The following is a 12142-nucleotide window of genomic DNA, read 5'->3' as shown; positions in this document are numbered from 1 at the left end:
TCTTGATCTCGTCATAAATTATTTGAAGAAAGCAGTTGGTTGGTTATAGACCTTACTATCCCAATACTCAAATAATGACATAATGAGAATCGTATCGTGGGTGCCTTGGTGAAGCCAAAATTCAGAAAGGATATTCGTGCATCAAAGTAATACGGCAAAATAATGGTATTAATATGTCAAAAAAGGATTTATGCACCAGACCACATTACAAGACGATGATCCCTAATATCGAGTCTAATTTCCCTTCAAAGTGGTTATAACATTCGTATCAACTGCAAAAAATATATGAAATGTGCCATTTTTTCGCACGTTCATAAACCTACCTCGAAAATTCGTCACCTCGAAAATTCATCACCTCTCCGACGCAATTATAATTCCCCATGATGCTGCATCCTGCACAAAAGCAATTCATGTGCTTTTGAAATCAGCCAACCTCCAAAAAGAAAATCTAAACTGAACTTTTGAAGTAGAACCTTTACCTTAACGTGGTCGTCGAACATGGTTGTTGCCCTCTTGTGGTTGAAGAACTGGAAGCCAGCAGTTACGAATTTCGAATTGCTGATAAAGAACATGCCTCACCAACCTAGTTTAAAATTTCCTTCTCCTACTGCTCTGATTTGCTTCCATATCGTCGTCACCAAATAAGCCAGAGTTTCTAGACTTCCTTCCCGAACTACGACCTGAATCAAAATCCCCAAAACCACCCGATCGAGTTAAACTATCAAAGTCTCCAAACCCACCAGAACGTCGAGACCCAGAACTACGAAAATCTCCTGCATTGTTCGACTTACGAGCACCAAATGAACTGAAACCACCAGAAGTATGTCCACCGTTTTTACCCTTTGGCCCAAAAGAATCCCTGCCACTTGAACGACCAAAACTGGAATTTTCATAATCTCCTGAACGCCTGAAACTTGGACCTCTCTGACCGCCAGTTCGACCTGAATCATTTGTTCGAGGATCCTTAAATCCTCCAAAAGAGCTAAATCGACCACCAACACCTCTTTCACTGAACATATCCACATGAGCACCATCCTCAACAGTAATCCTTGGAAGCTGATAATAAATAAGAAAAAACAGAGTGATTAGAGTCAACTTTACATCATGTAGTAAGATACTCCAACATGGATCAACATTTATTCCTAAAATTCTGAGATGGAGAGCTACTAGAGAAGTCAATTATCTAATTATATATCACCCATATGGTGATTGGTATGTTTGGATTTAGTCAACTACGCAGATTATAGGACAGATGCCTCTAAATCTTCAGAGGACGTTTGAAAAGAAAAAACATCTGCATTCCCACCACATTCCTATGCATGAGTTGATGATTTAAAGTCTTCAGCAAACCCAAATGTGAATGGAAATCCACCCTTTAGTAAAGAATCGATATGGTTGTCTCTGGGAGTTGTTTGCTTATCATGTGTGATTTATTTTAGTACAACAAATAGAGTATGGGGATTTGAACCTCCAACCTTAAGGGAAGGAGTACATGTCAAATATGGTGGAGATATGCTCATGTTCAGATTAGGAACAAGCCACCCCAATTTTATTTTTAAATTCAGGGATAACATTGAGCAAATATGTGATAGGCATTCTTTCATACATGAGATAGGAATAAAATATGAAACCTCTACTTCTTAAAAATGAATGTACCAGGCCACCACCCCCACATGTTGTACTAAAAAAAATGCCAGTATCTATTTGGAAGCTGTTACGGGAGCCAGAAACTTACTGCAAGCAAATTAGAAATGTTTTTAAGCTTTCACCTTACCTTCAATTCAGACATTAATATTTCTTTTCTCATGAGTAAAAATACAGAAACATAGATAAAGTTCTAGTTATGTACTTAAAAGAATCCCAAGTAGCAAATTTTTTACGGTAAAGCAAAATCCGAACCTCATTAAATCTGCATCCCACTTCACGCTCAATCACTCTTACAGCCTTTGACTGATTTTGTGTGTGAATAAGAATAGCACTGCCTTTCTTACCAGCACGACCTGTACGACCTGATCTATGGACAAATATCTCTGTGTTGTTTGGAAGCTCAAAATGTATTACCTACAAAAAAATCGAAGTCAGACAAAATCCTAAAAATCTTAATGGTTAGCCCACATACAAACAAAATATTCCCTCAATCTTCAAACCACTTCCTCCCAGACTCCTAACAGCCCAAAGGGGAAGAGAGAGTTCCAACAGCAAAGGAGGGAAAGAGATGATGGGGTCTGATACCATAAAAAAGCACAACACATCTAGTCTATTTTCAAAATTGGATTAAGTAAACTATCGAGAAGAAAGTACTTAATGATTCACCATGTGTCCAGAAACTAACTACGTAACACAGGAAAAGATAAGACTGAGGAAGAAATATCAAGGAACATTATCACTTACGAGATCAACATTAGGTATATCGAGACCCCTTGCTGCAACATCAGTTGCAACTAGAACGTTGAAACGTCCAACTCTAAAACCCGAAAGAGTTCTTTCTCTCTGACTCTGTGAAATATCTCCATGCAAAGCTTCACATTTAAAGTTCCTTGCCATTGCATAGGCTAATCTATCAGCATCACGTTTTGTTTGAGTGAAAACAATACACTTTCCTCCTTTAGCATGTTCCTAATAAGCAAATAAAAATTGGCAACAGCATAATGAAAGCAAGCAGTCAACAATATGAAATAACAGCCCTGGTAAAATATTGCCTTGCGGAAATCAAAGGAAATAATAAAGAAATTAAGAAAACAAACAAATAGAAGTTCTGGGTCCTTACTGCTATTAGAGGTCCAATTATTGATGCTTTTCCACGCATGTCTGCAACAATTGAGAATAAGCTAATTCCATCTGCCAATTTCTGATCAGAATCTCCAACCTGAAATATTAATGGGTTTCGTCAAATCCCACATATCAATAAAATAGTGATGAGCTTTTCCATATATTTTTTTGCATTATTTTTTTGGTTTAAAAGTTAGCCCCTCAAACCCCATGTATATGAAACAAATGCCCCCGAAGATAAATCACAGAATTCATAATGCAATAAATAAATTCTTGTAACAGACATTCACTCATATAACAGAGAGAAAGAACATTGCTCTTTTCCTTTTTATGAAGAAAAGGTTTTCTGTTTTTTACATCCTGTGGTCTTTCTCAAGCGTGAGAGTAAAACAAAAAATGAAATACACAATGATCTCTAAGCTAAAAGTGGGTTCACAACACCTTTTAAGGGCAGTGTTTCTTACTAAAATTCTTTTATAATCGCCTTCAAGAGGACACTGATCAAGTTATTAAGCATTTTAAGAATTTTTATAACTTTGAATCATGTAACTGAAACTTCAAGAGGAAATTGAATGAAGATTTCAATTAGTAAAAGCACTTTTCATTATTCAAAAAACCATGTTCAACCCACCTTAAGTTTCTAAGTCTACTAATTGAATGGTTGTGCTTTTCAGTGATATAGTTAAATTCTAAGAAGTAGAAAATATAGTAAATAGCCAGCATACTCACAAGATCAACAGTTAGCGGATTGGTTAGGTAATTTTGAGATAGTTTTCTGATCCACGATGGCATTGTGGCAGAGAACATCATACTCTGACGTTTCCGAGGTAACCTCTCCAAGATCTTCTCAACATCCTCTTGAAAGCCTACTTGAAGCATCTGGTCTGCTTCATCAAGAACAACAAAGTTTACTTCTGATAAATTTAGAGAACCCCTATTAAGAAGATCAATCAAACGACCAGGTGTGCCAACAGCAATATCAACGCCAAAGCCAAGCTGCCTCATTTGGCTTGAAATTGGTGTCCCCCCATAAACACAGATCATGTCCAGGCTAGGAGCAGCCTCTTCAAATTCTTTTTCAACCTGCCGAGCAAGTTCCCTTGTTGGAGCTAGAACCAGGGCCAGCGGGTTTCTTCCTTTTCTGCATAATTGCTAACGAATTAGGATTCTAAAATTTAAAGAATAACAATCCAAACCCTTCCCAGATGAAAATTTCTGTATAAACTAGAGCGAGTTGAAAGAAATTTGACCAAGATGAAAAGACAAACCCCTTCTTTTTTGCTTTGAACTGAATGATTTTGTCCAAGATGGGAATTCCAAAAGCAAGAGTTTTTCCTGTTCCAGTTCTAGCACGACCAATCATGTCACGCCCTTGCATTGCTGGTTCTAGCACGGCCCTCTGAAAAGATTGCGAAAACAGCACATTTTCAAACTTCAATGGAAATGAAAATCTCGAGCTTCGAAACATAACCAAACGGATCTATTAGAAACTGAATCAAAACATGTCAAATGCATTCCGAAATACAGGTATCACGTACAGTCAGCATGTCACGAAGTAATGAATATGGCCTCTAGCTCTCATAAAACATGAAACTCGTTCATAACAAAAATATGCGCAACTTCATCGCAGTAATTCAACGTTCAAGCTGGGGTGAGATGCATGGATTAAAACAAAGTCGTTGTCCAAAGAAGTGATCGAATTCGTCGTAAACAACTCTAAAAACCCACGACTGTGTCCATATTGTCTAATTTCATCCAGCAGCAGAAACTATAAAATTAAGAACATGAGAAACATTGTACCTGAATCGGAAAGAGCTTGGTTATACCCTTTTTCTTCAAAGCAGAGACGATCTCCGGCGCGATCCCTAGCTTTCCAATCTCGAGTCCTTCATCACCGCTTCTACTACTACTAGCCTCAACACACTCCTCCACCGCAAACTCCACCAGGGAAACCAACGACGCCCTGAAATTCAACGGCCGAGAAACCGCATGAAATCCCCTCGATTGAAAACCAAAACCCGAAGGCCTCTCCATCACCCCAATGCAGGAGAAATTACCAAACTCAGCAGCAGGTATAACGCTGCCATTAACACCCACACGAGACGCTAAAAAGTTGGCAATTGGGGGTAACAAAGTGGAACTAACTCTACCTCTGGAGGCCGCTAAGGCCGTGGTTCTCCGTAGAAGAACTGCACTCATCGTCGTCTGTAAGCACAAATCCATAACAGAGCTACTCCAAAGTGCCTTGTGAATGAAATGAGGATATCGGATAGCTGATGGTGTTGGATAGGGTTTAAGAAAATTCGCAGCGCCAAGGGGTTTTAGCCTTTAGAATATTCGGACTCACGATTCACGGCAACAACCGACGTGTTTTATTTTTGTTCACATTTTATAAAATTACAAATATATATATATATATATAATAAATTAAAATTAAAAAAAAAAAAAACTTCAAATTATACTCGAGTGGCGATAATAACTGTATCGATTGAAGTCGTAAGCTTTATTAGACCTCTAAACTTTCATTTTAAAACTCCGAGGTATTTGAGTCGTGGGTTCGAATTCATAATGTAAGATTGAGAAATAAAACATTATTATACAATTAGAAATCTTATGCATTTTAAAATCTTGAAGGAAAGTCTAAATAAAACAATATCCACGTGTAGTAGACTTGGGCTGTTACAAATTATCAGAGTGAGATACAAGACAGCGTGTCAACAAAAATGCTGAACCACAAAGGGATGAATTGTGAGATCCCACATCATCATTGATGGGAGAGGGGACGAATGAACTTGGGTTGTTACAAATAGTATCAAAGTCAAATACTGAACCGTGTGTCATCAAGGATGCTGAACCTCGAAGGAGGTGGATTGTGAGATCCCACGTCAACTGGAAAGGAAGACGAAACATTATTTATAAGGGGTAGAAACCTCTACGTAACAAACGCGTTTTAAAATTTTCTGTCGTTACACATAAACATTAGAATTTGGAAATTTGTTGGTATGTAGTTTTTGAAATTTGTGTTTGAGATGTTGACTAGGTTAGATGGTCAACTGAAACCGGTGTTTGAAGTTTAGGGTTCGGTCGTGCTCGATTTATTTATTATTTTTTTAATTAAAAAAATAGTTGTTTCGTTTTTTTTTTTCTTTAATTTTACCATTTTTAAATTTGATAAATTTTGTTCAAATTATTCAAAACATTAAAAAAAAAAAAAAAAAACCAATAACTTGTTTATATAAAAATAAATCAATAATATGATCTTGATGTTTATTTTTCCATTATTATAAGTAAAGTACGATTATGTCACTTTTTTTTTTCTTTTAATAAAAGGCTAATAATACGACAATATTTGATATCACCTAACCAAATGGTTATTAATAAAATACTCTGGAGTCTAAATACCATTAAACTTAAAAAAAAAAAAAAAAAAAACACGTTAACATTGTTGGATGATGAAAGTCCCACATCGGTTAATTTAGGGAATGGTCATGAATTTATAATCTAAGAATACACTCTTCATTGGGGTGAAGCCTTTTGGGAAGCTCAAAGCAAAGCCATGAGAGCTTATGCTCAAAGTGAACAATATCCATACCATTGTGGAGAGTCGTTTTCGTCTAACAAACATATTAAAATTACTTACACAATTATTTTTAAGTGTGATTTAAGCTGACATTCATACTAATTTCTAATATATTTTTATTTTTAAAAAATAAAGTGTCAGGTTGAATGACATTATATATTTATACATGTGTATAATGAAGGATTATATTGTAACAAACCATGAAATCATAGATTTGATAACAAATCAGTAAAATCATAGATTCTCTTTGATTTAATAGATTATCTTACTATGTACAAATATGATATATTCTAAATTTCAAAGTTTAACCCAATAATGGACTGTGACACCCGATATATAAAAAAAAAATTCTAATAATTTTATATAATTTAATCTATTTATTGTTTGAAAAAAAAAAAAATATTAAGAATTGCAAAAAGGACCAAATTAAATGCAAAATTGGTAAAATGCCAACACGAATATTACAAAACTTCCCATAAAAATGGTTTTATTATTATTATTACTACTCGAACCAAATGTCTGTCCTCTAAAAACTTTAGCAGATGGCTCGTTTGCCGGCCGAATCAGAGCCGAACAAAAATTTGTCCGTGATCATCCTCGATTCTTTAGCAAACAAATTCAAGAAAAAATCAAATTAACTATGAACAGCTTCAATTCAAGTTCGAATTCTGTCTCCTCCTCATTGTCGTTTCGTGTTCGTCCTCGTCCCTTGCTCTCGCTATCTCTTACTGTAATTTATTGTAAATTCTTTGTATATATGATCATGAACTCCCGGTGTTTTGACTGCGAGGGTCAATTTTGCTTGTGTTTTTTTAACTTTTGATCCAATTTATCACTGTGTTGCTCTTGATCGAGTCGGCTGGAGCAGAGATGAAGAGGTGTAGAAATGGCGAACTCTGGGATTTTGAGCATGAGATTCTTGGCGGAGATGATATTATACTTGGAATCGACGGCGGCACCACTTCCACTGTTTGTGTTTGTATTTCTCTCTCTGATCCTCGAGCTATTTCTCCTTCAATGGCTTGTCCTATGCTCGCTCGTGTTGTTGGTGGCTGCTCAAACCATAATAGCGTTGGCGGTACTTCACTATCTTTGTCACTTCTCCCTGATTTAGCTATGTTTTCCGCCATTGCAGCATCAAATTGGACCTTGAATTGACTTTACTTCTTAAAAGAGCCATCACTTGTATGATCTCGTCCCAAATAGCACAAACGAGTGAACATTTCAGACGATTGAAGGGTTGATTAGAACTCCTTATCGCGTTTTGTTAAGTATCAAATTTAGTTGTCTAGTGTCCGTGTTGATCTCTATTGTAAGCATATCTGATTCCTTCATCATGAATTTGAATACTAAAAATATGATAACCTTTCTGCCATCTTTAGAAACTGCTGCGAGGGAAACACTGGAGCAAGTTATGGCGGAGGCACTTTCAAAGTCTTGTTCCATTCGATCTTCAGTTCGAGCTGTGTGCCTAGCTGTTTCTGGAGTCAACCATCCAACGGATCAAGAAAGAATTCTGAATTGGCTAAGGTATTCATTCTTCTATTGACTATAAATCCGTAGAGTTTTACATTTGTTTTTCTTTTCGTTCGTCATTGGTTAGCCGCTTTCTATTTATACTCTTAGCATCCCCTCTAATGGGATTAGGTAATGCGTAGGAATAAAACATGAGCTCAACGAGACTTGATATCATGAACTGCAAATGAACAGGGATATCTTTCCGTGCCATGTAAACCTATATGTTCAAAATGATGCTGTGGCGGCTCTTGCAAGTGGCACTATGGGAAAGCTCCATGGATGCGTTTTAATTGCTGGAACGGGAACAATTGCATATGGATTCACAGAGGATGGTCGAGAAGCTCGAGCTGCTGGTGCAGGACCAATCTTAGGTGATTGGGGAAGGTGGATTTTTCATTTTGTTCACTAATCCCTTCTCTCTCTCTCTCTCTCTCTCTATCACACACACACATACACACACTGTTAAAATTCTGGCGTAGGTTGGTGTAAACAAAATTGAGGTATAATTATTTAGCCTGATCTAGGAGACCCTTCTGCACTTTCTAAATTTTCTGATGAACAATCGGGAGTAGTGTAATAGCCCAAGCTAACCGCTAAGACATGGTGCATTTTCTTTGAGTTTTCTCTTTTGGGCTTTTCTCTCAAGGTTTTTAAAACGCGGAGAGGTTTCCACACGTATATAAAGAATGTTTCGTTTCCCTCTCCAACCGATGTGCGATCTCACAATCCACTCACTTCGGGGTTGAGCGTCCTCGCTAGCACTCATTTCCTCTCCAATCGATGTGGGTCCCCCAATTCACCCCTTTGGGGCCTAGCATCCTCGTGGCATCTGGTGTCCACCCCTTTGGAGTTTAGACACCTCGCTGGCACATCGTCTGGTGTTTGGCTCTTAGTCTTTGATACCATTTGTAACTGCTCAGTCTACCGCTAACAGTTCTCTTTAGGCTTTTTTTAAGTTTTACCGTTTATAACAGCTCACGCCCACCATTCACAGATATTGTCTTCTTTGGGTTTTTCTCAAGATTTTAAAAATGTGTCTACTAGAGAGAGGTTTCCACCCCTTATAAAAAATTCTTCCTTCCCCTCTCCAACTAATGCCGAATCTCCAATAGATCTGAAAAGTAGTTTAAACATGCCCCTTCCTCTAAAAAGTAGTTTAAGCATGTCCCTTCCTCTAGAGTCTGGCTAAAGGTCGATGCTCTGGAACAATCTGTTTCCAGTGCTCAATTTTTTTTTTTTTTTTTATCTTTTATTCTTTTTTGTAAAAAAGAGTAGTAGTGGGATGAACAGACCCAATATATGTTAATTTTTAACTCTTGATCTATCGCACCACTGTTTGGAAACTGATGTTTATGTTCTTGCAGTGGATATGGGATAGCTGCACAGGCGTTAACCGCAATAATTAGGGCTCATGATGGACGTGGTCCTCATACAATGCTCACTTACAGCATTTTGAAGACACTCGATCTTTCTTCACCAGATGAACTAATAGGGTATGTATTTAAAATACTTAAGATTGCAGTTATATCAAGTCTCATGTTATCTGGTCATTATTTTACCGTCAATATTAATATTAGGTGGACATATGCGGATCCATCCTGGGCTCGAATTGCTGCTCTCGTTCCAGTTATTGTAGCATGTGCTGAGGCAGGCGATGAGGTTGCTGACAACATCCTCCTCGATTCAGTTGAAGAATTGGCTTCGAGTGTGAAGGCTGTTATTCAAAGACTTGGCCTGGCTGGTGAAGGTATGAAATCAAACAGTACTCGTTATTAGCACTATTTTATCCCTTAAGATCTCTGTCTATTATTGCTTTGAATAATTTTACTTTGTTTTGCAATCTTCTTCATCTGTTTGAGTTATAATCCCTTGTGCAGATGGACAAGAGGCTTTTCCGCTTGTTATGGTTGGTGGTGTACTCGAAGCAAAAAGAAGGTGGGACATAGCAAAAAAAGTCATAAATTCCATATCCAAAGAATACCCCGGAGTTCTTCCTGTTTGGCCCAAGGTAGTCTTATTTTCCTCTCTTTACTTTGCCTTATTATTGCAATTGTGGCGTGAGATCTTACGTCGGTTGCAGAGGGAAACGAAACATTATTTATAAGAGTGTGGAAACCTCTCTCTAGCAACTCGTTTTAAAAACCTTGAGGAGGAAACCCGAAAGGAAAATCCCAAAGAGGACAATATCTGCTACTGGTGGGCTTGGATTATTACAATGGTATCAGAGTCAGATACTGGGCGGTGTGCCAGCAAGGATGCTAGATCCCAAAAGGGGTGGATTGTGAGATCCCACATCGACAGGAGAGAGGACGTCGGTCCCCAAAATGGGGGTGAATTGGGAGATCACCACATCGATTGGAGAGAGAAACGAGTGTCAGCGAAGATGCTGGGCCCCAAAACGAAACATTCTTTATAAGGAAAAGTCTAAAGTGGACAATATTTACTAGCGGTGGGCTTGGGCTGTTAAAGTTACTTCTGTTCATATTACTTTTCCATTTTAGGGTGAATTCATTTACTCATTAATAGTAGACTATTAGTAACAACAAATTTAGAGAATGAGAACAATCTTCTAGATACCCTCGTGTTCTTGAGCTCACAATTGAAGAGAAGCAACCGGTGCATAAGTGGTTGATGGTATAGTTATCCCACATCAGCTGCTTAAAATGAGAATCAGAAAACGAAAATGATCCCTTTGTTTCTTACGGTTCAAAGTCCTCATTGTTCTTAACAGGTGGAACCGGCACTTGGTGCAGCATTACTGGCCTGGAATTTTTTGAGTAAGGATTATCAGCAGGAAGGAATATAGAGGGTGTTCTTTCTTTAGCTTCACGAGAAAGGGCTGATGAACATGAACTGTACAGTTTGATTGTCAGACCAAACTTAATTAGCGATGTTGGAAAGATAAGGTAGAAACTTGAAGCAGTCTTAGCTTGTGTTAGTGTCCCAAGGTCTTCGTTGATTTTCATCATTATTTTAGCTCTTCATGTTAAGATAGTATATTTTTTTGAGTGATCCAATCTCTTGTATGTATGGTAAACTGGATATGGAGGGAAAATCCAATTGAATGAAAGCTTCTTTGATCCCGAGAACATTGTGATTGAGTTAAAAAAGTTATCGTAGATAATATTTGTTAACGGTGGACTTAACCTGGTATCAGAGCTAGACATTGGGAGGTATGTCGACAAGGACATTGAGCCACCAAAGAGGTGGATTGTGAGATCCTACATTAGTTGGAGGGAAGAACGAAACATTCCTCCCTAATAGTCTCGTTTTAAAACCGTGAGACTGATATGTTGAGATATTGAAGAATATATTTAGTTATGGAATATATCTTCGATATTATATATTTTATTTATGATTTGATTAACAATATATTTTATTTTATTCTCAGTATTTAATTATTTTATATTTTCCTCATTTGTACTAGGTTGTATCCTATTTAAAGGATATCAATATCAATGATAATATATACCTTCCCAATTCTATTTCTATTTCTCATTCTTAACATGATAGTATATGTAACGAGTCGAAACAGACAATATCTACTAGCAGTGTCTATGAACTATTATAAATAGTATCAAAGCTAGATATTGGATGGCGTGCTAGTGAGAATGCAGGCCTCCAAGGGGGTGGATTGTAAGATATTACATCAGTTGGAAAGAAAAACGAAACATTCCTTAAGTGTGAAAACCTTCTCTCGTAATGGGCCAAATCAGAGTTTTTGGCTTCAATCTCACCCATATATATTATTAAAAACTCCGAAGTTCATAATTATATCAATTTAAACCCCAAATTTGATGTCTAGTTAGGATTCCATGTTTAAGTTATGAATTTGTAGTTTTCGTGTACACATTAATGTAACATTAGGTGAAAATAGCTCAATCAAATTGGTCGGTTTTGATTAATATGAATTATCTTCATATTTTCTTCCTTTAATTTTTTCTATACAAAATTGTGACAACTTTTTCAACCATGTTGATATGTGATAAATAATTTTAGTATGAATTTTTTAATTCATACGATATTAGTAAATATATTTTAGTGCATAAAATATTATTTATCAGTGAATGATTTAATTTTGTATTCCAATTATTCAACTTAATAAATTGGGTCCAAATCATTAGTTTTGAGTTTGAATCCATTGGATGGTGTAGCATGAATTGAATTTAAAAATTATATTAAAAAAAAAAAAAAAAAAAAAAAAAAAAAAAAAAAAAAAAAAAAAAAAAAAAAAAAAAAAAAAAAAAAAAAAAAAAAAAAAAAAAAAAAAAAAAA

At 36.6% G+C, this 12142-nt stretch overlaps 2 protein-coding genes across 4 annotated transcripts; one reads left to right on the top strand and one right to left on the bottom strand.

Annotated features, from left to right (window-relative positions):
* Positions 1–139: 139 nt before the first annotated feature.
* Positions 140–5121, bottom strand: LOC111477025 (DEAD-box ATP-dependent RNA helicase 53, mitochondrial-like). 2 transcript variants are annotated; one of them, XM_023120957.1, is made up of 9 exons: positions 4570–5121; positions 4038–4168; positions 3499–3910; positions 2768–2866; positions 2392–2616; positions 1900–2061; positions 724–1056; positions 480–693; positions 140–393 (listed from the first exon to the last, which is right to left on the bottom strand). In XM_023120957.1, the coding sequence occupies exons 1-8, from the start codon at positions 4990–4992 to the stop codon at positions 589–591; spliced, it is 1890 nt and encodes a 629-aa protein (XP_022976725.1). In that variant the 5' UTR covers positions 4993–5121; the 3' UTR covers positions 140–393; positions 480–588. The 2 variants fall into 2 exon arrangements, with proteins under 2 accessions (XP_022976725.1, XP_022976724.1); XM_023120956.1 differs by having other exon boundaries at positions 480–1056.
* A 1746-nt stretch (positions 5122–6867) lies between these two features.
* On the top strand, positions 6868–10960 carry LOC111477073 (N-acetyl-D-glucosamine kinase-like). 2 transcript variants are annotated; one of them, XM_023121039.1, is made up of 8 exons: positions 6868–7043; positions 7218–7427; positions 7732–7879; positions 8060–8251; positions 9232–9360; positions 9445–9614; positions 9745–9875; positions 10599–10960. In XM_023121039.1, the coding sequence occupies exons 2-8, from the start codon at positions 7220–7222 to the stop codon at positions 10671–10673; spliced, it is 1053 nt and encodes a 350-aa protein (XP_022976807.1). In that variant the 5' UTR covers positions 6868–7043; positions 7218–7219; the 3' UTR covers positions 10674–10960. The 2 variants fall into 2 exon arrangements, with proteins under 2 accessions (XP_022976807.1, XP_022976806.1); XM_023121038.1 differs by having other exon boundaries at positions 6868–7427.
* The last annotated feature ends 1182 nt before the right edge of the window (positions 10961–12142 follow it).

Source organism: Cucurbita maxima, unplaced genomic scaffold (genome assembly GCF_002738345.1).
Source record: "Cucurbita maxima cultivar Rimu unplaced genomic scaffold, Cmax_1.0 Cma_Scf00003, whole genome shotgun sequence".
Classification (NCBI taxonomy): domain Eukaryota; kingdom Viridiplantae; phylum Streptophyta; class Magnoliopsida; order Cucurbitales; family Cucurbitaceae; genus Cucurbita; species Cucurbita maxima.
Note: the sequence above shows the minus strand (reverse complement) of the source record. Positions and strands in the feature narration are given on the sequence as shown.